Here is a 23,484-nt window from a genome sequence, read left to right as displayed (position 1 = left end):
TTACTGAAATAAATTCTTTACCAAGATCAATGAACTCGCATCGATAAACAATTACTTTTGACTGCTAATGCAGCCACAGAAATATATCTAATCTCGTTCTCTTTTCGACACTACTTCTTCCTCCCTATATGTCGAGTGACGTGCTTTGGAATCACTAACTGTATAAATAATAAAAAGTTAACACTCAGCCGACCACGAGAATAACAGCAAACTGCAAACGCGTATTTTTAAATCGGTTTAGTAACTCCAAACATCTTTCCTAACAGGTTTAGAGTTACTAAAATGATGGTTAGAACACCGGAGTAAAATGGAGTTTATGGGACGCATCGCATGACACCCGTACAGGTTTACTAAACCGGATTCAAAAGCTATGTAAACTTGTAAACGTACTCGATGTCTCTCTAGGTAGACGTTGATTTTTTTTCAGACGTGTCCACATTCCTGTGATAAAAAGCAAAACAGAAGTTAAGTCTTCTTTATATATCTACTAATGCATGTGATACCGCGCATGTATCAGCGTAATTTAACATATTTGTCTTACACTTATTTTTACGTAATGATGCAATAATACGTTACATAAATAAAGAAAATATGCGAATTACTGTCATCGACGCTTGTACATTTTTTTTTGTTTAAATTGAATTACTTTTGTCCACGAAAACAAGACAAAGGAATGGTATTTATAAAAAATAGTTACAAACGTTACTAGTTTATTTCTTATAAGTATTAAGTAGACGATACAAAATCACAATCGCGTTCACATTACAGACATTGTTTCGTGTCCACGATCAACTATAATACTGCGATTATCGGTTAATGTGTTCAATGACCGAATCGTTTGCAATATTACAGGTAAAGTTGCGTTTATCGTCTATTCGAGTAAAATTCGATCCTTCGGCGACGTTTATCTTTCCGTTTCGTACTATCGTCCCGTAGAAAAATGCTCACCGACCTCTTCGGTTATTGGTCAATATTTTATTATTTTTCGGCAAGTGAACGTTTAAAACTTTGAAAAAAAAAAGGAAAGAACCAATTGCACGGCGATTATAAATAGATAACGAAATTTTGAAAACGCGCGTTTTTATTCGGGTGCACCTCGCGAGATAACAACGTTGCAACGTCGTTGACGAGCAACTTCGAAAATTGATTTAATTTTTCTAAACATTTTCAGTTACCTGAACTGTTTGCAATACCTTTTTACGCTTTGCATCGACCTCGTTTAGAGCTCTTCATGCTTCTCGGATTCTGTGGTACTCTCCTCTTTAAACGTCTCTGAAACGCACAGAAATAAAAACAAATTACATTAAGTACAATTGTTGTGTAATGAAGCAAATACTGTCACGACATCAGCATCGTCTACTAATATACCGTGCTCTTCCTTCTCCGTTTGTCTATTTTCGTTTTCCACTTTCTGCTGCAAAGCCTTTATTTCTTCGTCGTACCCCACCCACTCCGGCAATATACGCACCGCTGCTTGTAGTTTAGCTTCCTTGGTCATTGGATTGTTACACTGCCATTTTGAAAATACAGATTACGCATCGAATATCTTAAGAAATCACTTCTAATTCTATCACAATTCCTATTTACCAAATCTATGGTTTTGGCGTACTTCTTGGAATTATTGTCGCACCAAGTTTCGCACCACAGCCACTCCTGCGGTAGCGTTTTAATAGCTACTTGATGAATCATGTTATTGGGCAGATCCTAAAACGATACATCGTTCTTTTAGTAATCGACACATTCTATGATAATTTTGCTAAATATGGTACGGACTTGATCGAGATTGGACAAGCTGTTTGGATCTTGACTCAACGCTTGATACTGCCCTCTCAGTCTATCTCCAGCAGCGATGCGTCGGAATCGTTTCAAGTCCACTACGTACAACGCGCTGATATGATAAGCGCGGCCCTGCAAATGATTTCGCCAATAGCCTTGCTTCCAAAACCTGAATCCGTCCATTTCCTTCCTGCTATCGCAGAACGGTGTGTACGCGTACGGAGCGCCGCCAAGATCCATCGTTACCAGTTCTTTCAAATCCGCTCTCACCACCTACAAACAATATTTCTCAAAATCTATCTCTACTGCCTGTTTAAGCAATGTTTGAGTTTCTCGTACCTGATCGGCGTCGACGAATATAATCTTCTTAACGTTCAGAGGGAAAAGCACATCCAGAAATAGTATTTTATAACCCCATATCGTTCTCTGCTTCTCGGTTTGTTGATGGAGCCAACGAGGCCACTTGTACTGCACGAGTTCGTACTCGAAACCATACTCCTTTGCCATGTGCGGCAAAAAGTCCTAATAAAGACGTTACGTTTTAATCATCTATCACATAATTACAGAATATTTTCCAACGGAGTATGTATATTATTACTCCTTACTTTTAACGTTGGCGAAAGGTAATTCTTCAAAAACCAGAATTTGACGGGACTCTTCGTATGTTTAATAACGCTCAGCATCATAATCTTCAGGAATCTTTCGTACAAATGACCAGAGGCCAGGGAAAAGATGTTCAGTTTCTCATCCTGATCGTCGTTGTCCTCCGTTGTCGTAAATGTCCTAATTTGTTACGAAAGAATAGATTAGTGTCTCGCGAATAGAATTTGAGATCGTTGTCTTTTAAATACAATCAAATTTCACGAGTGTATTAATACACTAACGCGACGGTTATTTATGTAGTGAATAGCTTACCAAAATTTGGAAAAGCTAAAAACAGAAGAGAGAGAATAAATAAAAATTAAAGTTCAGAGATAACTGCATAACGCACTAAAAGCATACTTTCACTTAACGCCGAGAAACTCGAAACTATGAATCGCCGTAAAGTGTACACAATTGGTTGAAGAGTAGAGAGAAATACAGCATACCTCGAAATGGAGTTCCACAAGCCCGAGCTCTTCTCGTCATCCTCTGATAGAAGGTCCATTCCAACCTTGTCAGGCTTTTTGGAGACTTTTACTTTTAACACGTGATTCCTCAGTGAACTTATGAGAACTTTAACGTCGTTTCCATTTTGTATAACGTCTTGCCCACCGACGGTATTGAAATCATATATTTCCGCCGAACGTCCTTGCCTGAGACGTAACACCCATTCGCCAGGGTTGGCTTTTAGTTGAAAATATCCCAAGTTTGCCATCACTATAGTGTCCACCATCAACGGCTGCCTCTCAGTTCCTAAAGTAAATTGCAGCCCTCGAGGAGGACTTCCGATCATTGCTTCGAAACAATGACCTTCGAGTAGCAAATGTTCCAATTCGAATTCGCTGCAAGAACAAATGATACACATATAAACGCACGAATACGTATAAATTGTAGATACGCTGTCTTTAAGTTAGTTATTTACCTATGCACTCCCATCGCAACATTGTCCAATTTAATATTATCTAAGTCGTAAACGCTTCTAACTACTTCTACCAACCAATTTTCTGGGGCATGAATGTACTGCGTCAAGAGGGACGAAGTCGGCAGCTTCGTGAATTTTGCCATGGCACCGTTAACATAGCCGTCGGCAGTGAATTGTAATTGAGGTTCGAAGACGAACCGATAAAAGCTAGAATAATGGAAATACAACGAATTAGTAGGACATTGAATTACATTACAAACATCGAATTTGTAACTGTAACATTAAAGTATGTGTACCTTTTCAGAGCCATGTCGCTGTTCTTCTCTACACAGTTTAGAAATACTTTAACGTTGCAGTTGAGCGACTGCTGTAACGTCCTCAAAATAGGACCCAATCTTTGGGCGCCGCGAGACACAGGATCTACAATGGCGATCAAATTGAATACGACTTCGTCGGGATTTGCAGCTGGGATCTTCACGGCACTGTAATCGTCGCCATGGAAAGGAACGTCGAATCGACTTCGCGTTTGAGGATGCGATACCAGTAGGGACGTGATCTTCATGATCATATCATCTGTGATCTCGTTTTTCTCTGTGTACAATGAAAAATAATTATGACAACGGTATAATCACACGAGCATTATTTGCGTAAAATAAATTTTCATACCATATTCATCGTCCTCGAATAGTTGTCCTTTTATTAATTTGTTGAACAATTTATCGCCGTAACTGTTTTGGCTAAACCTTTCTAATAACGAAAAATCTTCGCTCGTGAATTCTTCGTTGTTTTCTAGGGGACCAATTAACCTTCCGTTGCATACAATCGCTCTAGCTCCTTTTTCCAAGTTCAACACTGTTTTAACATACACCCGATGAAACGACAATTCGTCGTCTTGTTTTTTCAAGTTTTCTCGCACGCCTTCTTCCTAGATTTTTAATCATTTATTATTCGAAACGTTCGTTATTTTCGTTTGGCACTTTTCGAAGGCAGAACTTACTACTTACTTCTATATCAAATTTACCGTCGGCGATAAGACGAGCAACATCTTCCTGGATCACCTTACGAATGAAACGCATAACTTTGTCTATAGGCAAACCGTTCAAGGCAGCCAACACTATCTTATTGATGTCGCTCGTGCCGTCGACATTTTCATCAGTCGGCGAATTAATAATCACCGTAACTCTGACATCGGCATTCGATTCCTAAAATACAATTCACATGCATTTTCGGAGTATTTTCCTCTCAATTTTAATAGAACACTCGCTCCATTATCGCGCAGTTTACTTACTATGTACTCAAGGGCCTCGCGTAGCAATTGTCTGCCCGCTGGATCATTTAAATTTGTCACCACCCAAAAAGAGTATAAATGGTGAACACTCGTACGCCGAGGTACAAACACGTAACGCAGTCTATTCATTAACCACGTTGATAAATCTTGAGGACTCCATTTTGTATAATCTTCGTCGTTGGGTACAGTACCGATCAGATTCAACCACGTGTGCTTCTCCGCTTTCAATATTCGCTCGTTTAAACTACGATATAAAGTTGGAAATTACATGAAATTAAACATTACATGCGTTCCGTTAATAAAAAGCTCATACCGTGGCATAACGTTGGGTTGATTCATAATGTAGTCGACCACATCGTCTCCCTCCATTATCTCGCCGCGGTACACCGCCTTCTGTAGCGCAGGAGTTTGCGACATGATGGGAGATAGAACTGCTTCCTCGAAGGAATTAGCGTTCAATTGGTCGGAGGACAAAGGAATGCCATTCATCAAAGCTTGAGGGAATTTCTTAAACCCGGATCGCTTCACGAAATCGCTAGCTAAATGACGTCCTATGTCGTATTCGGACTCCTCGCCAAGAATGTAATTGATATTAGCCGAAGAATCTTGCGCCCTTATAGCTTTCTTCACGTCGTTTACGTCGGGACCATCCGGTCCGATGTAATTTCCTAACTAAAAACAAGATAACACGTATTGTTATTTTTTACTAGTCGATGCACTTACAATAAATAGTAAGCATCGAATTCTACGAGGCTCTTACGTCTATTAAAAACTGTAAGGCGTGATCCGATCCTTTGGTCTCCGCGAAATAATGATACGCATTATTCACCGCGACACTGGCATCCGTTAGACCAGTTATGGAGGTGTCGTAATTCGTTACGAAAACAAAACCAACGCGCAATGGTGCTGCATGTAAATACAGAGATTGTGCTAGAGTGATTACAGGGTTGGAATCTGCACTTAGTGGATCGATGAGCAATACCTGTCGAAAGAAGAAACTTTAAGACGAATACATGGTTACACAATTACTTATAGACATGTATATGGACGTTTACAAACCAAGTTGTACAAATTTCTTCGAATATTTCTAAGCATTCCAGGAAAGGTTGGCCTTAACAATTCTGTTAACGACGACGGCCACCTAGAATAAGTTGAATCCCGTTCAATATCGTTCACCCAAATTACAGCCGAATCTCTTATATCTATCGCGAACTCTTGCTTATCCATATTAGTGGATAAATCTAGCGCCAGTAATTTGCTCATCTTTGTATTACTAAAACCTATGAATAAAACGTTCAATGTTACAATTATCTCCGATTTTTAACACATTCAAACTAGCGTCTATCATCGTACCGATTTTACGGAGAGACTCCATTACTCTCAATTCGCTTCTCAGCGATTCGAGAAGACCGAGTACATCCACAGCCTCCAAATCGAAAAACAACCCGTTAATAAAGAGTGCAGTATCCGTGGGTTGTATATTCAAACTAGCGGAAAATATTGCTTGATTGAGTTTCATTTCCTTCTTCATTTCGGTATTTACTTTTGTTCTAATTAAAGATTTTGCCTAAAAAGTTCAAAAAAAATTTACTAAAATAAATACGATATAATACGAATGTTATATGGATATTAATACTACAAAGGCGTATTTACTTGCATCGGAAAGTTTTGAGAAATATCGGTCAAAACATTTATAGCCTCATTCGTAGGAGAATTCATAATTCTCTCGGCTGCCTGATGACTTAACTCTTGAAACTGCCACACTTTCAATGCGCCAATTTCGTGACTGGAGTCGAGCAAGTGAATCTGTAATTTATCCAACTCCTCGTGCTTATCGGGATACAAATTTCTGGAAAAGTAATTATGATAATATTTGTAACAAAATTTAATAAGCATAAGAAACAATATATTAGGTATATAACCACCTTACTTTAAAGTTACGAAATTAATTCCATCTATTTCTTCCATATTATCGCTAGACGTTTCGGAATCTTTCCCGGTATTATCTTTAATATCTGAATCATCTGTTGCTTTATATTCTGTAGACTTCATTTGTAACTCCACGCCATATCCTGACAAACGCACGTTTTTCTCTGCTCTGTCCTACAAATGATAGAAAACACAAACATTTGTATGTTATGAATATGTCGTTTTGGCTATTAAATATCTATAATACCTTCAAATAATGTCGCAAAATATAAGTGATACCATGATTTTCAGCGAGATGTTTTAATCTATTATGAAAATCTGTGAATGTTGGTGTTCCAATTTGACCATATAATATAATAACTTTTTCAGATTGATGGGACATATGATAACGATGGTCTACACTGTAAGTATCAGGATTAGACCAAGTTTCCTGTAAAATAAACAAAGAGTGTGTAATTTTATGTGATTCTCATATACATATACATATTTTATATATCACTCACTTGGCTGATTATCTGTTCCAATTCTTCTACAGAACAAGTATATTTTCCACCTACATCGACTACATTATAACAATCAAAGTTGGAAAGATTTTTGTTTTCTGCCATTTGGGTAAACATTTCTACTCGAGCTGAATAAATACGTAAAGACAATCCCAATTTGAGTAATGCCACTTCCATGGGAGATAAATACTCTTCAGCAAATGCAACAATGACATCATAGTTATCCTTCTCTGTTCATCAAAAAAATTATAATTATATAAAACTGTGATATTTATGTGGTGACATTAACAGGTTGAACTGATCTTACCATTTCCAAAAGTGTAATTTGCAAAGGTATCTACAAATTTCCAAAAATAGGTGGGATTTTCATCACTTAGATACTCTGCTGCCTCGAGTGCCAAAGGTGTTTCCTTCCATTTTGCATCTATTAAGGTCGTCACATACTTATTAACCCTCTTGTCTGCTTCGAGACGCGTTGTACACAAAAGTAACAAAGGAAAAAGTATAGTTAACCACATCTGAAAATAAAAAAATAGTTATTAATAGTACTATCACCCTTGTGTTTTGATTGCATCAAATGCTCAGAAGTATCAACAGACTTTTCACTTAATCAAAAGTTATGTTCTTGATAATGTAATTGGTTATATGTGACTGAATAAAGACATGTTTCAAACTCGCGTCTTACGAATACATATTTCTTTCACAATGATATCGACTTTTTTTATTGTTTCTCTTAAAACAAATCAAAAATCGGAGAAACGGAAGATATTACCATCGATAAAAATGAATAGAAATGGAGCTTAGCATTACACGATTACGAGTTTCAATGATTCTATCCTACGTGGAAGAAGTTTGGTTTTCGAAACCTACGTACCTCTAATTTTGCGATAAAAATCATATTAACGAAGGCAAATACGATGATAGCCAATCCATGCAGCACACGTGCCGGTAAATACCGCACTGGTGGAACTCCTCGCGGCTCTATTTAACTAAGAAATTACGTATATGTGTACAAGCATATGTATATATTATTACGACAAATTAATGTCCGATCATACATCGATAGATTTCTTGTGCACGATTCCACGTATACACGCACCACTCAGAAATCACATTGCCCGCAAAAATTGAACAAATACCACACAACTATACAAAAATCATATGCGAGTGCACAAACCACGCATTCAACATAAAAATACGAGAGGTGCCACACGACCACGGAAGACACGACAAATACCACACATTAAAAAATATAGAGCACAACAATTACACATAAAGACCCATACGTTTCAGATCACACTTATTTCCCTTTTCTTTCATTTTTTACTCAACTGATCCAATTATTTAATCGCTATGAATAACTGCACAGATCTCATTATTGTTGATGATACGTTTCAAAGAATCGAATTGTTTACAAAATTTCATTCAGAATTACCAACGCGCTTGCGAAAGGGTCCCGTAAAATTTCCTAGCACGTTCTGTAAACACAAAAAGAGATTATCCAGTATCGTCTATTATACGATTTTCTTACTTGCTTGAATATCATGTAATAAATAAATACTCGAGTATTATTATATTATTATGGAGTACGAGTATTATATCTAATCTCATTCAGAATATAACGTAGCACAGTGCCGTGTATATCGCGTGGAACAGGTGTTGAATCCTTGTTACAGTTGGTTACAGTATTAGACAAGATAAGAACTCAATTCATTTGATACATTTGATACTGGTCATATTTTGAGAGAAACAAATCTTTATACCATGACTATAATAGATTACATGCAAACATTATCTGACAATCCTTATTTCGGAGCTGGCTTTGGCCTGTTTGGGTTAGGAGCTGGAGCAGCTTTGTTGAGAAAAGGGATGCAAGCAGGAATGATATTGTTCAGGTATTGCTCACATAAAGATTACATTTTATACAACACTATCTTTAAATGTCTCTTTTGTCTTTTAATGCATGACTTTCTTCAAACATAGGCGACATTACATGATTACTTTGGAAGTCCCTTGTCGGGACAAAAGCTACCAGTGGCTCCTGCAATGGATCACGCATAAGGGTGCAAGGAAAACCCAACATCTGTCTGTTGAGACAAGTTTCGAGCAAAAAGAAACAGGTCACATAAAAACTAGATATGATTTCATACCAAGTATTGGAACTCATTTCTTTAGGTTAGAAATAACTGTACTTAATGGTCCGATACTTCAATTTACAACAAGTATGAAATCGTGAAATTATTAAAATATAATTATTAAGTTATTCTAGGGCAATGGTTCGATGGTAAAGGTGAAAGTTGTATAATTTTAATTTGTTTGTTCAAATTAATAGATACCAAGGGAATTGGATAAGGGTAGAACGAACAAGAGAACAACAAACAATTGATATACAAATGGGTATACCATTCGAGACAGTACAGCTGACAGCATTTGGAAGGGACAGGAGCATATATTTCAATATTTTGGAAGAAGGTAAAATTTGATATACTAGTACTAATTTAAGATAAATTAAGTAGAATAAATTAATAGTAAATAGTGCTTGTTGCTATGAATAATTATAATAAACACTTGATCTGTAGCTAGACAAATGGCTTTGAAAGAGCACGAAGGCAAAACCATAATGTATACTGCAATGGGAAGCGAATGGAGGCAGTTTGGACATCCTAAGAAAAGAAGACCACTAGAGTCAGTTGTCTTAGACACTGGCGTCGCGGACAGAATAATAAGCGACTGTCGCGAATTTATAAATAATCCGTCGTGGTATGGCGATCGTGGTACGTAAATAAATCATTTAAAATAAACGTTACACGATAAATAAATCCGTTAACTAATTACACAGGAATTCCATACCGTCGAGGATATTTATTATACGGTCCACCGGGTTGCGGTAAATCGTCATTCATTACCGCCTTAGCTGGCGAATTAGAACGAGGTATATGCGTTTTAAATCTGTCAGAGCGAGGTTTAACGGACGATCGATTAAATCACTTATTAGCTGTGGCTCCTCAACAAACTATTATACTTTTGGAAGATATCGATGCAGCATTTGCCAGCAGAGAAGAGAGTAGAGAAGGTAACTGCGCGTGTTGCAAATTTAAAACGGATATGGAATTTGTCTTGCGATAGTTGCATTACCAATTTCGATACGTTTTATTTTAGTTAAATCTGCGTACGACGGTTTGAATAGAGTAACGTTTAGCGGCTTATTAAACTGTCTGGACGGTGTTGCTTCTACCGAAGCAAGAATTCTATTTATGACAACTAATTACTTGGAAAGATTAGACCCTGCATTAGTTAGGCCAGGTAGAGTGGATGTAAAAGAATACATAGGTATGTTACATTTGAACTCGATTTATATCGGATATTAACGATTTTATATCGACTTCGTGTCTCATTTCAGGTTGGTGTAGCAACAAACAAGTGGAGCAGATGTTTTTACGATTCTATAAAAATAGTGACAATAAAGCAGAAGAACTTGCTAAACAATTTGCGGAAGATGTTATATCACAAAAGAAAAATGTTAGTCCAGCGCAAATTCAAGGATTCTTTATGTTTTATAAGAACAACCCCGATGAAGTGCTAAAAAATATTTCGCACATATGGGAACTCACGTGATAGGATGAATTATTAGGTACAGACATTAGCATTGTAAAGCTTTATAATAAAATGTATATAAACGTTGAGACGAATATGACAAAGATATCATAGAGCATTCACGTTCTCATATTTATATTAATTATGCAATTAGCGCATCCGCTAATTTAATTTCTAATAATTTGAAATTTCTACATAGATAAAAACTTCTCACTTTTATAGCGTTTATTCCGATTATTGCGTTACTATCGACATTACCGCATCGTGAATGACGATCCAGAGACAAAATACATTGTACCAAAATAAACATTGTTGTATACTATTTTCTTCTACTCTCATCAATATATTTTTTTTACTACATATATTTATATGTATATCTATCTATGTACACAATCATTAACGTGTTCCTCCACGTTGATTTAAATTGGTTCAACCAATTTCATTAAAATTATAACTTTTTGAAATCACAACATAATTGATCAAATAAAACGTTTCAAAATACTATTTCATCCACGTCTCTTCATTTTGGGCAATTTGAATTTATGAAAAAATATTTCATAAAAGGCAATATTCTCACGAAACAGTACTATCTTTCATTTACTTCATTGCACAACGTTATGTATGTTAATTTCGTCATTACATGTTGAAAATGATGTAAAAAAAACGTTATCGAGTTAGATGTCATTCTTTTTCTCGGTTTGTTACCATTCGAATATTTTGTTCGAATATTTTTAATACGTAACAAACTGCTTTATCAGACACGCTTTACGACTAGAGAATTATATTTAGCGAGATAGTACATTAAATTATTAGTACACGTCGAAACTCCAACAGAATCTGTTACTGGGTTGTTAATATTTGTTTGACGGTACTTATTTTCAGACTTTTGTTCTTTTTTTTCTAGCATCCTTAAAAAACATTAAAATACTTTCGTAAATGCGGTTCACCGTTCAAATCAGTGTCGTACGTGACACTATTGTTCAAAGCGCTAACATAAAGCTAATAGCTTTAACGATCAAAATGAATCTCACACGGCACGGTAAAAAATATCAAAATTGAATAGTTTACGATTCAATGATGTCTATATACATCATCCTTGATGCTTAGAAACTCCATATATAAGGTTCGTAGTTTAAGGGGTCTGGTTGTTCCATGTTGTGACCTGTGTGACTATTATTTCCAACCATACACGATGGATAGGCAACTCCGGTATTCTCCTGTCCCGACACAGACACAGGTGGCACGATAGCCGGTGCTAACCTGCAGTCAGGTCTTTGTTGCATCATAGGACCCATTGGCTGTATCGGTTGCGGCTCTGGTGGTGGACCTGGCGGAGGTTGAGGTTGAGCAAGCGTAGGAAGAGCTGCGGTAATATTGTGGACAGGTTGCATTATGTTAGGAGCTGAAACATAATTCGCCACTGAAAAGTGGTTTTCAAAATTATTGATTAGTTTTCTCTGCGTGATAAGACACGATACTAGAATAAATTAAGGTACAGTGGTGAGGTTAAGGGGACGCACTTGTTGCAGGATTATGAAACGGTAAAACAGTGGGCTGTTCTGGTATCATATTTGCCGACGGCGAGACGCTTTTCACCGATATAGACTCGGTTCTTCTTCTCTTAGAAGATAGCCGTTTCGGGGTGTTCCTCGACCCTTGGTCACGTTTTCTATTACCGTTTGATTTTTTCTTCTTTTCGCCAAGCATTTTTGGTTTATTTGGTCGATTTCCGCTGGGTTGCCAAAGGTGCACTGTGTGTACAGCGTTTCCTTCCCTAAAACGATCAAAAGGTTCGATCCCTTGTTGGTGTACACGAAAGTATCTGTATAACGAAGAACGTCTTTTTATACAGACCCTTGCTTCTTTCCGAGCTTCCAACTATGAATACCAGCTTTATGAAGCCTTTCCCTAATCGTATCCACGCTACATTTTAAGCCCAGAGCTGGCGCAACGTGTTTAGCCGCGGTCAGAGGCTGCTGGGTAGCCATAGCGATTATGGCTTCGTCTTGTTCCTTAGTCGTGATTCGACGACGACCCTTTCTTTCCTTCGTCTGTACGTTGCCTTCTTTATGCCAACGTTCTAACCACCTTTTAACGGTACGTTCCTATTTAATAACAAGTACTCGGTATACGGCTATCACCAAGATAGTCTTATATAATTATACGAAGCCATCAAGACGATCTTCTTCTTACCGATCTATCGATCGCGAGCGCGATAGACAGCGTGGACAAGCCCGCTTCCGACATGCCGATCATACGATTTCGAATTTCGACGCTAGTTTCCAACGTTCCTTTCGCTTTCCCACCTTTCTTTTTCCTTTTCTGCGACATGTTTCTTTCGCTATCTTCTTTCGACGTACAATGAAGCCTGTCGGGTTGCAGGACCACCTGATCCTGATTCTTGCATCCTAAAATAAAGGGGAACAAGATTTGATTTTTAATGGTTTAAGTGACGATTTTATAATCGTAATAGCTTGTCAATAACCTGTATCGTCATCGCCAGTGACTCGTAAATAACGCGGCGGCTCGTTCTGTGCCGGAAGTTCCAAAAACTGGTGAGGATCTTCCTGCAACCTAACGGGCAAAAATCGTTCCATCTTCACAGGCTTCGCCGTATTCTCGGTTTGCTTAAGTTCACCGCTAGAAGACTGGTTACTGTCTTGAGAACTACAAGAGTTAAAGGTATCGGAGTTCGTGTTTGTATTGGTTTGCGGACTAGCTAATTGTAAGTGTAAATGGTCTTGATGCTGCTGATGTTGAATTTGGTGCTCTACTTTGAGTTGACGTTGCTGATCGAGACTATGCGTTTGATCCGGAATCGTTTGTCGCACTTGTTGCTCGTGATGTTGCTGTTGCTCTTGACGCGTACGTAACTCCTGAAGCTGCTGCGACAAAGGTTGTTCGTAAGATATTAGATTAGGTTGGCCCTAAAATTCCGAGAAGCTAGAGTCCGACGACGGGATGAATGTCCGCGTAAATTTTACTTTGAACAAAGGGCTCAAACCTGCGGATAATGATGACTTCCTTGCACCAAATCCAGCGGCCAATTTTGAGAGATATTCAAACCAGGGTGTTGGTAAACGGGCTGATCTTGGTGAACTAAACTCAACGCGTTGCCAAATTCCGTTTGATTCGAAGGTAACGGTTGGGATGGCGACTGCATTTCGGTAGCTTGAGGCTGAGGAGCATTTTGTTGCGAAAATATAAATTCCTGCTGTTCGGTTGGTTGTTTTGCGTTTTCTACCGGAGCACCATCCCCTACGTATACATCTTTAGCCCTAATTTTCCACGAGGGATTCTTTTTCTTAGTCGTGCCTGTATTTTTATCGTTTTTACTAGAATCTTTGGAAGACTTTTTTTTCCCTAACTGCGTTCCAGTGGGCCTCCATACAGGTTGTTGAATAGCAACACCATCCGTGTCGCTGTAGACAAAAATTAGAGAATTTAAAATTGAATCGGACTAGCAAATAAATATAAAAAATTCAAGTGTCCAAGAACCAACCCAAGTGGAATTCTTTGCATGTATTTCCGGGAGGGACTCCAATTGTGAATTCCTGCTTTATGTAGTCTTTCTCTTATAGTGTCTACAGAGCAGTTGAGTCCCAAAGCGGGAAGAACAGCTTTAGCAGCTGTTATAGGTGTCTGTGTGGCAAGCCGTATAATAGCTTCATCTTGTTCTGAGGTGGTGGCTCTTTTACGTCCACATCGTTCTCTTGTTTCCACAGTGCCTTCTTTATCGAATCTGTTCAACCACCTCTTCACTGTACGTTGCTGAAAAAATAGGAAGCAACAGAGGGAGGATAAGTATAACAGTTGAAATCATAGTAGTAATATTATCGGTTGCTTATGAACCAGATTGATTCATAATACAATTTTTTAAATATACTTGCCGAACAATTGACGGCTGCCGCGATTTCTCGCAAACCCAAACCAGCCTCGTACATTCCCACCATTCGATTTCTTAATTCCGGGGTCGTTTCGTGCACTCCTCTCGTTTTCCCCATTTCGATTAGTTATTAAAATTATTTTGGAAGAAAGATGTACGGCAAGAAAGACCCGTGAAAAATTTTAAATTTTACGCGAAAACTGACGTACGAATAGAAGAGACCACGTGACAGTGGCAGTGCTCTATCCGAAAGTTTTTCAAAATTTTAATTAGCCCCGTGCAATCGTCCTTTCCGTTTGTCGCGGGATCTCCGAATTTTAACGATCCGCCTGGTCATCTTATCTAACGATCGAGGTCCCGCCGCGAACGCTTTTCGAAAAATATTGTTTCTTTCTCGTCTTCGACATCGCACCGTGTCAGAAGTGCTCGGACAGGTCGAAACCTTAGCGTCGACGGAATGCAATTGCGTTGTTTACAGAACACGATTTCGCTCGAAGAATTTACTCGGACAACTTTCGTTTCGATGGAAATCGCACGGTGGACGTTGCAACGCATGGACGAAACCTTGTAATTTCACCGTCGATACACCTTATATGTCTCGTTTTCGACGAAAAGCACTCGCTCGAAGAAAACACTTAAGTCAATACAACTTCGGCTGTACAGTCCCGTCGAGATTCTTTTGTCCTCGCTCCGTGTCACGGGAACTTTCAATTTCCATTCGAGCATCGTTTTCGAAACGATTTTTCCTCCTTGGGAAACATTCTCCGAGCTGTCGTAAAATGGTAAAAGTCTTCAGCTAAGACACGAAACGTTTTCGGTCAGAATATCGTCCCGATAATGCACCGGCATCGTCAATTTTTATTCGGTGGACTGTACTGTGTCATCGACCGTACAGTCCCTCGAAATTGCTTCATCCTCGAGGAATCTATCGACTCCGTTTCATTTTAAGGAACGGAGATGAATCCAAAGAACTCGATGAACGCAGAGCTAAACGTGTTCTTCACAAATTCGTGCTCGTTTCTTTCGTCAAAGAAGGTTCACAATGGAGTCCCGTCAATAGAAAATCAGTCGACTGTACTACCGAGCAGCGGGAAATGTATGTACAGCGAGAAGGTTATGTCAAACGAGTGACATTTCGCGTAACGACGAGTCTCGGCCAGATATTAAACAACTTTGCAGAGATTTCATGGAAACGATACCGTTTATATACGTTTCCTTCATAACGACGCACTGATGTTTTACGTATTAGCTACAATTTCGATGGAGGCGAGTGCGACGATGGTCAATAATTTTGACGGACGACTGTACTCGACGCGTGTTATTCAGGGTTAGCTCGGGTATGTTCGCCCACCTTCGCCGGAATTATATTGACCCACAAAATTGGTTCCCTCGTAACTTCGTAGATAAGCTGAAGTTCATCGACTCGAATTTTGAATGTTTTTAATCTCCTGGCACTATTACGATTTTCGTGGATTTGACCGAATTTTTATTTAATATACAGGGTGTGCTAAAGTGTGACTGACGCATATTTCAATAACTATTGATGATACGAAAACATTGTTTAGATTGTAAATTGCAGGATACAATGGTCTCTATATTGTGTCGTAAACGAAATTTTGTTTATATTATTTGTTTGTTGTTGTTTATTTTATTGCCATACCTTTATGGGTTTTTAGATTTGTCTCCCCTTCCCTTGTCTTATATCCCCTTTTCCTTATCTAGTAATCTTATAATCTAATTTTGTTTATATTATTAATTTAAAGATATGTTGGTAAAGTGTCGTTTTTTAAATGGAACTATATATTATTTAGGATATTATGCGATAGTGCTTTTCAAGAGGAATTCATTGACCCTTAATGTTTACACATTCAAGAAGTAAATTGTTAAGAAATAAATGTTTTTAAGTTATATGTAGAGCACGGAGCTCAAATATTTTCCCAGGCGCACAGGACCCCTCATTGACCGTTAATGTATTTACTCGATTTTTATTAGTTTTCAAGATATGACGCTTTGAAATTTACTGATTTTCGGCGGAAACGTATCGTTTTGAGTGACGAGTCGTAAAAGCGACTCAATTGTTGCGGTGTTTGACTCTGCCTCTTGAAACCGATAAACAAGGGTCTACGCTCGGAAAGGCAGGCCCGAACGGTAAGAAACATGGAAAGTATTGTCCATCACGGTGTAAGTTTGCCGCATCCTCAAAGGTAGACCGTGATGGACAATACTTTCCATGTTTCTTGCTATCGGTTTCAAAGGGCAGAGTCAAACACTGCAACAATAGGATCGCTTTTACGACTTGTAACTCAAAACGATACCTTTCCCCTGAAAATCAGTAAATTTCGAAGCGTTACATCTTGAAAACTAATAAAAATCGAGTAAATACATAGAGAGTCAATGAATTCTCCTTGAAAAGCACTAACGCATGATTCCATTTAAAAAAAAACGACACTTTACCAACATATCTTTAAATTAATAATATAAAAATAATTTCGTTTACGCTACAATATAGAGCCCATTGTTTCCGGCAATTTACATCCAAACAATTTTTTCGTATCATCAATAGTTATTGAAATATGTTTCCAAAGTCATCAAGTCATCATCTTTCTAAAGTCACACTTTAGCGTGGACATTCTGTATAAAAAAAGACAATGCCATATTTCCAAGACAAACCATATTCCACAGACAAACCATAATTCTCTACCACGTTTAGTTTAGAAGTTGTGTTCATTTAAAGTATGATAATACCATATTCGTGAATATAATTTATAAGCTAAATGTTTTTTATATTATTTTCTGATAAATTATATTAAACAAAAACATGGTCAAATGCCTCGAAATTTATTATTGTAAATATAACTTCTAAACTAAACATTACAGAGAATCGGGACTTGCGATATATTGTTTTTGTATCAAATTATATGAAATAAAACGCCTATCGCGCCTATCTGTCTATCGCGTAGCAGTCAATCCTATGGCAATGCAGTATAAGACAATAAATTAATCCGAACGATGTCGTTTGAAGTGTGAAATTAATACTCATGAATACTCTCGTGTTTTTTCTAATTCGTACTTCATCTAACGGCGAATAATTCCTGTCCTGTTGCTATTTCTAAACGGAAAATGTAACGGCATCAAAGAAGAGATTACATGTATAGGGTCGACAGATCGTAAACTGGTAACATCCGCCAATCAACCTGCGTTTATACGTGCTACACCCTGACCTAGAATTTAAAGATTCGACCACCCTATGACGGACAACTCGCGATGGTATCACGTGCTACGTGCAACTATGAATGGAGCAATGATATCTGGATCAATAAAGAGGAACTTTCGCGAATAACATGAAAGATTTATAACTCGACAATGCCCGGGAATGCTAACGTCCCTGTGCATGTGTGCAGCTCAAAGGGAGCGTTGACTTGTTTACTTTCTAGATTTTCTAGATTTTAGATACGACGATGAATCGTTACAATTAATACGTTTGAGTAGTACTATTCAATATTCGCATCGCATTCGACTAGTTCGACATTCGAACGAATAAAGATTCCATCTAGAGATCTCTTCGTCGAGTCGATCTTTAGCCGCGCCCTCGCGCTTGCAGGAGCTTGCAGATACTGCGTGATCAGTATCTATAAGTTTACAAGCGCGTTATCTGCGCTGATAAACGAGCTGCGCTTTGCGTCGCATCGCCGAGTGTTCCACCCCCGACCCGAGCCAAACCGAGGCGTGTCGAGTTTCACCGAATCGCGTTGCTCCGGAGAGATCCTCGCAAAATTCTCGCGGATTTCCGGGCAGCAAGAACTCGCGGTTAGGAATCGTTATCGTATCTGGTGGTGTTCCGACGATCGGAAATCGATTGGTCACTCGACTTGGCGAGAACCGACGTAATCGGATGCGAATCATGGGGTTCTCGTTCCTCGTACCCTTGCTGGCTCTGTGCTCGATCCAGCCGCTGACGGTTCATTGCGGGGTACGTATCATTGCCAGGCGTATTTCTTTCAAATCGTGTATTCCTCTTCAGGGGTTACAACAGGCCAAGAATCTAAAATACGATAGAATTTTGAAATATTGAAAAATTATAGAGACCATGACAATTTAATTTAATATTCGATAACGAATATATGAATATTACTCTACGCGCGTTGATAGAGAAAGTATCGAATAATCAAATATACTTTTCAGCCCGCCGCACCGTAGTAACCCCTTAACGATGCTATCCATTCTTCCGAGTGCGTGGCTGTCTCGTTTCTGAAAAATTACATTTAACATTAGATAACGAATAAAATCGTGGGTCGTGTATTGTTTGTACGGTAGCCGTGGTTACCTTCGAGTAAATCTCGCTTCCAGCGTAGAGAAAATTCGCCATCGATCGAGCTATCGGGATTAATCCGAGTACGATATGAAAGCTAACGTGTTGCATAGCGAAGGGGCCGATGTTCGTTCAAGTTCCATCGATTCTCGATTTAATCTAACCTCTGATCTATTCGATTTCAACTAAAACTATACGTTTTTGTAGACACGACCGAGTTTCGTCTCTGACAAGATGATCTCGACCGCGGCGAGTGTTGTGAACGCTTGTCAAACGCAGACAGAAGTAGCGACAGGTACTCGCGCGCTATGATTAGTAATTTTAACCATAAACGAATATCCGTAATCGTCCGTCGCGTTGAAATTTAAAGAAATAGTAATATAACATGTTGTTTCAGTGGACATCGAGGCGGTAAGGAACGGTGTGTGGCCCGAGACACACCAGTTGAAGGTAAATGTATTCTTACATTTCGCGTTTTCTGCGTTTCTATCCAATATAGATAAACTACCGTTTCCGTTTAGTGTTACATGTACTGCCTCTGGGAACAATTCGGCCTGGTCGACGACAAGAGAGAGCTCAGTTTGAACGGCATGCTCACGTTCTTTCAAAGAATACCAGCGTACAGGGCGGAGGTCCAGACCGCCATCAGCGAATGCAAGGGGTTGGGTAAATATATCGGTATCTACCTTACATTTTTTATTATTTCTCCTTTTCGTTCTCGTCGATCGATCAGGCGTCGTCGAAATTTTCTTCCTTTTCGTTACGTTTACACCGTCGGTGCACGACGCGTAATGATTTTCCATTGTCGATTACACGCGATCGATCGAATTGAGCATGGTCACTCGATTAATTCGCACCGATGGTTTCTTCAGCGCAAGGCGACAACTGCGAGTACGCGTACGTGTTCAACAAATGCTACGCGTCTCTGTCCCCGCGGGTGAGTGAAAAATATCCTTGAAAAAAAGAAATACAATGATTCGGATGAGTACGAATGTTAACAAAGCATCTCTTTTATCGTTTCAGACGTACTACTTGTTTTAATGGGCAGAACGGGAGAAACAAATAAAACGAGATGAAAAAAAAACGACGCACGCAAAGATGGTTCGTCGAACGCCCTGAAACCTGTGTCCAGTAATTTTTCACTTTACCATGTAATGGAACTGTACCTGTTTCGATGTATACAGCCCTTCCCACGAGACGCCAATAAAATAAAACGTCCGAATCACTTGACGTTTAAATTACTGCCAATTTAATCAGTACACCCCCTCTCTAACCATAGAGTAACACGCGTTTCTCGGAAGTACGTTAACAGATTACGTTCCAAGAACTAGTTATCTCTAGGTAATGAAATTTTGATGAATTCTTCGTACAAAAATTGTTCCAGTACTTGGCCAATTCGTCCATTACTCCATAGTCCGTCGCTCGAATCTGAATAAAGGGTACGAGGAAGGGGCGATACGAAGCGTTGACGGTTGAGAAATATAGGAAGATTTGATTGTCCGTGTTTCGAGTTGATCGCAACTTCCGATGACGAGGCGCTCCAATTATCAATTGAGGTCGTGTTCGAGCGCGAGATCGCGTTAGAAATAGAGCGAGTAGTCTAACACGTTTTGTTGATTGATTAATCGACGTATTCACGCGCGCCTAAACAGCGAAGCCACCGATTACGTTCCTCGCACCTCGATTTCGATCGAGAAGTGGGAAGAGGAGAAGCGACATCGGGGAGAGACCAACCTTGAAATATCTCCAACTACCGCTGCTTTAGTTGACCTTTGAACAATACAGAAAGAAATGTTTTTTTTAACTATATATAAAGTACAAAAGATATCGAAAAATGTTTTAAATAAAACTTTCCAAATAAAAACCGCTCCTCTCCTATTTCCTGAATAACTTTCGCAATTTAAGCGTATCTCCTGGTATAATCGACGTGTTATCGAACTCTTATCCTTAAAGTTGCATAAACGATCTTCAACCTGCAATTAAGAGACAAATATCTCCACCTTCTAGACCACAGTTTCCAAGAAACTTAAACATGTCCGAGGAGGGATACCGTAATTAACAAAGTTTCGTTTAGAGCATCAACTGTTGCATTACAGGTAAGTGAGCCGTTTAACAACTTCCTTTCATATAATAGCATCCGCGTACGGATGGTTAATTACACCTTGCGTTTACATTGTATCCTTTTAATTGATATTATAGTTATCGTTGACGAACCAAGGTTTCCGAATACGCAATATTTTCTGGAACGCTCTAATATTACTCGTCGATTGTAAGTTTCGTCGCTAATATTTGTAGCAGCCCTGGTCGAACAAAGGCGATCATGTGCGTTCATTCGACAATTAAAGGATGCGAGAAACGGATGCAATTTACTTGTAGACGACACTACCTGCTGGTTACATTCTTGCCAGCCGATTATTATTTCCCATTTGCCTTCAAAATCACACTCGTGTATATGTATATATTCCGCCAATCGGTGGAAGCAGCACAGTCTGTTTGGTGTTTTTATGTGTAAACCTTCCAAAGTTTCGGGCGAAGGAATGATGACTTCGGAATCCGTTCTGATTTTTCTATGCGTCATAACGTCTACATTTGCCTTTGCGATTGGTGTTGGTTCGGTAAGTACCTCTGTGAGATAGAATACCGATAACCCACTTAATTTCCTTCAAGTTCTTTCAATCTATATATATATATATACATATTTTTTTTTTCATGGTAAACTAGGCTGATCCCGAAGACTTCCGGAAAATGACATCAGGCATAAGGAAGAAATGTATCGCGGAGACCAAAACGACTCTTAGTAAGTAAAGTTTATCGACTGATTGAACGTACGATATATACCCCTTCCATTTTACAGAGGCCATCGAGGACTTTGAATACGGTGTAATGCCCGATGACGACAACAACCTGAAGTGCTACTTCAAGTGCTGCCTAGAGAAATTCAGCATGGTCGGTTGTTCGTACCCATCCACGCCGTCGTTATTATAACTATCCTGTTTTTTTGTTGAACAGATGGACAAAACTGGTAAGATAAAGTACAATATGTTGAAGAAAGTAATACCAGAAGTTTACAAGGAAGTGGTTTTCGACATGATCGACACCTGCGTTGATCCTCGTACGTACCATCGTGGTAACTTTGCGAGTCTCCATTTTGTAAAATAGATCACGATACGCTTATTCTACTTTTAGCTGGAAAAGATAACTGCGACAAAGCCTTCAATTTCATGAAGTGCTTGTACAACGAAAATCCCATGGTAAGTTGGGTCGATGATTTTCAATTTTTCCAAGGAAACTGCTTTTCCTCTAGTAAAAGATGTTCTTCTTGTTTCCGTTCCTGCAGGTATTTATCGCTCCATGAAAGTCATCGTCGACGCCCAGGACTGAAAACATGCGTTGAAAATGCAGCACCGTATACAGCGAGCGGAAGGAATGATTCGTCGTGGACGACAGAAGAGTACGACGAAACCTTTAAAACATGTCAACGTATAATTCAGTAACGAATTGAAAACATATATAACGTATAATAAAACGATGGTGACTCGCGAAGGCGTATTCGTTGAAAATACATACATTCCAGTTTATCACATACGACGAACACTTACGTTAAATCCTGTGTGATATTTACAGTGTGAACCTAGCATAGAGTGTCTCCACAAAATTGATTTTTCTTTTACATTTTCCTAGAGTTCGTAGTCTTAGAGGGGTACTTGCTTGTTCGGGTGAAACACGGTTCGATTCGACGAGCTGATTGCAGTATACATGCAAATCAACGAAAAATCCACTTTCTTTTTTTGTTTAAATAGCTAGAGTTCAAAACCATCTTAAAACGAGTGATTCTCGAAGGTGCCGCGACCATGGTAACCGAAAAATATCGATTACGTCTTGCGTGGCTTGGTCTTTCTTTTGTTAATGTTCATTATTTGCTCGACGATAATGTCGTCCGCTCTTGGGTCGATGGGAACCGCCTGTATCGGGGTTCTCGAGCTAGGAGTTGGTTTCGACCGCCTCTCGATCAGCGCGTTCAACCACGTCCACATCTTCTCGCGATTCAGGAACGCGAACGCCACCAACATTATGAAAGGTAATGCGACCACCGAAGTCTGATTCATGTCGCTTTGATCCACCTTTCGTTCGGCGTTGAACGTCAGCTTCACGTACTTGAAGGACGAGTTAGCCTCGAAGTAGATCGGCACGGTCTTGTATTTGTGCATAGACTGGGACAACGACGACTCCAACTGCACGAAGTACTTCTTCCCGTCGGCTTGCAACGGGGGTAGATGGACGAGAAATCCTGCGTTGTAGTTGGTGCCCATCTTGTTCGACTGTTGAGCCTCCAGCTTGGTGGAATGGATGGGGGAATCGGGCATATCCTCCCTGCACAGTTTCACCTTGAGGGTACGATAATGTTCTGGTTGGGCGGATACGACGTGCACGGAGACGTCGGTGCGAGAGATCGGATGGAACGCGACCAACCGAAGACCGTGGATGTCTTTTCCGGTCTTCACTGTTATGGAGTCGGGGCTCGTGCGTTGGATATGCGCGTTCACCTCGGCGTTTGGTTTCAGACGGAACAAGTAAGTACACTGTAAAAAGAAAATGATTTTAACATGTACGAGGGAAAAGGTAAACGATAGAGGA

At 39.2% G+C, this 23,484-nt stretch overlaps 6 protein-coding genes and 2 long non-coding RNA genes across 11 annotated transcripts in view; 3 read left to right on the top strand and 5 right to left on the bottom strand.

Moving 5' to 3' along the window:
• Positions 1-708: 708 nt before the first annotated feature.
• Positions 709-8,410, bottom strand: LOC128876936 (UDP-glucose:glycoprotein glucosyltransferase). 2 transcript variants are annotated; one of them, XM_054123777.1, is made up of 22 exons: positions 7,935-8,410; positions 7,368-7,578; positions 7,061-7,290; positions 6,805-6,987; positions 6,559-6,731; positions 6,282-6,477; positions 5,982-6,195; positions 5,688-5,908; positions 5,389-5,610; positions 4,942-5,300; positions 4,629-4,872; positions 4,345-4,542; positions 4,007-4,265; positions 3,637-3,931; positions 3,341-3,547; positions 2,865-3,260; positions 2,382-2,559; positions 2,116-2,298; positions 1,774-2,049; positions 1,588-1,704; positions 1,369-1,510; positions 709-1,272 (listed from the first exon to the last, which is right to left on the bottom strand). In XM_054123777.1, exons 1-22 carry the CDS (start codon positions 7,956-7,958, stop codon positions 1,220-1,222), a joined length of 4,581 nt encoding a protein of 1,526 aa, XP_053979752.1. In that variant the 5' UTR covers positions 7,959-8,410; the 3' UTR covers positions 709-1,219. The 2 variants fall into 2 exon arrangements, with proteins under 2 accessions (XP_053979752.1, XP_053979753.1); XM_054123778.1 differs by lacking the exon at positions 7,935-8,410 and adding an exon at positions 7,660-7,774.
• Positions 8,411-8,509: 99 nt separating this feature from the next.
• LOC128876939 (mitochondrial chaperone BCS1) lies at positions 8,510-10,976 on the top strand. The gene is made up of 7 exons (XM_054123783.1): positions 8,510-8,955; positions 9,044-9,235; positions 9,393-9,532; positions 9,640-9,834; positions 9,900-10,133; positions 10,220-10,390; positions 10,461-10,976. The coding sequence occupies exons 1-7, from the start codon at positions 8,825-8,827 to the stop codon at positions 10,673-10,675; spliced, it is 1,278 nt and encodes a 425-aa protein (XP_053979758.1). The 5' UTR covers positions 8,510-8,824; the 3' UTR covers positions 10,676-10,976.
• A 149-nt stretch (positions 10,977-11,125) lies between these two features.
• On the bottom strand, positions 11,126-16,814 carry LOC128876937 (uncharacterized). 2 transcript variants are annotated; one of them, XM_054123779.1, is made up of 8 exons: positions 14,545-16,814; positions 14,157-14,425; positions 13,659-14,076; positions 13,140-13,539; positions 12,848-13,062; positions 12,509-12,759; positions 12,175-12,428; positions 11,126-12,074 (listed from the first exon to the last, which is right to left on the bottom strand). In XM_054123779.1, exons 1-8 carry the CDS (start codon positions 14,656-14,658, stop codon positions 11,758-11,760), a joined length of 2,238 nt encoding a protein of 745 aa, XP_053979754.1. In that variant the 5' UTR covers positions 14,659-16,814; the 3' UTR covers positions 11,126-11,757. The 2 variants fall into 2 exon arrangements, with proteins under 2 accessions (XP_053979754.1, XP_053979755.1); XM_054123780.1 differs by having other exon boundaries at positions 13,140-13,536; positions 14,545-16,809.
• A 1,333-nt stretch (positions 16,815-18,147) lies between these two features.
• Positions 18,148-20,074, top strand: LOC128876945 (general odorant-binding protein 69a-like). 2 transcript variants are annotated; one of them, XM_054123793.1, is made up of 6 exons: positions 18,148-18,510; positions 19,057-19,144; positions 19,247-19,299; positions 19,371-19,515; positions 19,722-19,786; positions 19,873-20,074. In XM_054123793.1, exons 1-6 carry the CDS (start codon positions 18,433-18,435, stop codon positions 19,888-19,890), a joined length of 447 nt encoding a protein of 148 aa, XP_053979768.1. In that variant the 5' UTR covers positions 18,148-18,432; the 3' UTR covers positions 19,891-20,074. The 2 variants fall into 2 exon arrangements, with proteins under 2 accessions (XP_053979768.1, XP_053979767.1); XM_054123792.1 differs by having other exon boundaries at positions 18,204-18,510; positions 19,371-19,527.
• On the bottom strand, positions 18,445-19,048 carry LOC128876947 (uncharacterized). The gene is made up of 3 exons (XR_008457159.1): positions 18,865-19,048; positions 18,716-18,788; positions 18,445-18,582 (listed from the first exon to the last, which is right to left on the bottom strand). It is a non-coding gene; the product is annotated as an uncharacterized LOC128876947 (long non-coding RNA).
• LOC128876946 (uncharacterized) lies at positions 20,072-21,807 on the bottom strand. The gene is made up of 3 exons (XR_008457158.1): positions 21,679-21,807; positions 20,584-21,474; positions 20,072-20,186 (listed from the first exon to the last, which is right to left on the bottom strand). It is a non-coding gene; the product is annotated as an uncharacterized LOC128876946 (long non-coding RNA).
• Positions 21,333-22,385, top strand: LOC128876944 (general odorant-binding protein 69a-like). Its single transcript, XM_054123791.1, has 6 exons — positions 21,333-21,464; positions 21,571-21,646; positions 21,704-21,795; positions 21,859-21,961; positions 22,036-22,100; positions 22,187-22,385. Exons 1-6 carry the CDS (start codon positions 21,354-21,356, stop codon positions 22,202-22,204), a joined length of 465 nt encoding a protein of 154 aa, XP_053979766.1. The 5' UTR covers positions 21,333-21,353; the 3' UTR covers positions 22,205-22,385.
• Positions 22,313-23,484, bottom strand: part of LOC128877211 (uncharacterized) — a 45,155-nt gene continuing 43,983 nt past the window's right edge. The window contains exon 23 of the mRNA XM_054124329.1: positions 22,313-23,429. Within this exon, the coding sequence (XP_053980304.1) occupies positions 22,722-23,429 (708 nt within the window). The 3' untranslated portion in view covers positions 22,313-22,721. The remainder of the gene's footprint in view (positions 23,430-23,484) is intronic.

The sequence above is a fragment of the Hylaeus volcanicus genome, chromosome 5 (genome assembly GCF_026283585.1).
Source record: "Hylaeus volcanicus isolate JK05 chromosome 5, UHH_iyHylVolc1.0_haploid, whole genome shotgun sequence".
NCBI lineage: Eukaryota > Metazoa > Arthropoda > Insecta > Hymenoptera > Colletidae > Hylaeus > Hylaeus volcanicus.
The sequence above is the reverse complement of the archived record's forward strand: the minus strand, read 5'-3'. Positions and strand labels throughout refer to the sequence as shown.

Bases quoted from the DNA above. Each gene is read 5' to 3' on its own strand.
- LOC128876936 (XM_054123777.1), bottom strand. From the start codon at position 7,958: ATGATTTTTATCGCAAAATTAGAG. The intron at 6,732-6,804 runs GTATTATAGATA...TATCATTTGTAG, and splicing joins TTTTGCGACATTATTTGAAG to GACAGAGCAGAGAAAAACGT. The intron at 3,932-4,006 runs GTATGAAAATTT...CATTGTACACAG, and splicing joins ATTCGAGGACGATGAATATG to AGAAAAACGAGATCACAGAT.
- LOC128876939 (XM_054123783.1), top strand. From the start codon at position 8,825: ATGACTATAATAGATTACATGCAAACATTATCTGACAATCCTTATTTC. The intron at 8,956-9,043 runs GTATTGCTCACA...CTTCAAACATAG, and splicing joins GCAGGAATGATATTGTTCAG to GCGACATTACATGATTACTT. The intron at 10,134-10,219 runs GTAACTGCGCGT...GTTTTATTTTAG, and splicing joins CAGAGAAGAGAGTAGAGAAG to TTAAATCTGCGTACGACGGT.
- LOC128876937 (XM_054123779.1), bottom strand. From the start codon at position 14,658: ATGGGGAAAACGAGAGGAGTGCACGAAACGACCCCGGAATTAAGAAAT. The intron at 13,063-13,139 runs GTTATTGACAAG...CCTTTATTTTAG, and splicing joins CACTGGCGATGACGATACAG to GATGCAAGAATCAGGATCAG. The intron at 12,760-12,847 runs GTAAGAAGAAGA...GTTATTAAATAG, and splicing joins CGCTCGCGATCGATAGATCG to GAACGTACCGTTAAAAGGTG.
- LOC128876945 (XM_054123792.1), top strand. From the start codon at position 18,433: ATGCGAATCATGGGGTTCTCGTTCCTCGTACCCTTGCTGGCTCTGTGC. The intron at 19,145-19,246 runs GTACTCGCGCGC...ATGTTGTTTCAG, and splicing joins GCAGACAGAAGTAGCGACAG to TGGACATCGAGGCGGTAAGG. The intron at 19,300-19,370 runs GTAAATGTATTC...GTTTCCGTTTAG, and splicing joins CCGAGACACACCAGTTGAAG to TGTTACATGTACTGCCTCTG.
- LOC128876944 (XM_054123791.1), top strand. From the start codon at position 21,354: ATGTGTAAACCTTCCAAAGTTTCGGGCGAAGGAATGATGACTTCGGAA. The intron at 21,465-21,570 runs GTAAGTACCTCT...ATGGTAAACTAG, and splicing joins TTGCGATTGGTGTTGGTTCG to GCTGATCCCGAAGACTTCCG. The intron at 21,647-21,703 runs GTAAGTAAAGTT...TCCATTTTACAG, and splicing joins GGAGACCAAAACGACTCTTA to AGGCCATCGAGGACTTTGAA.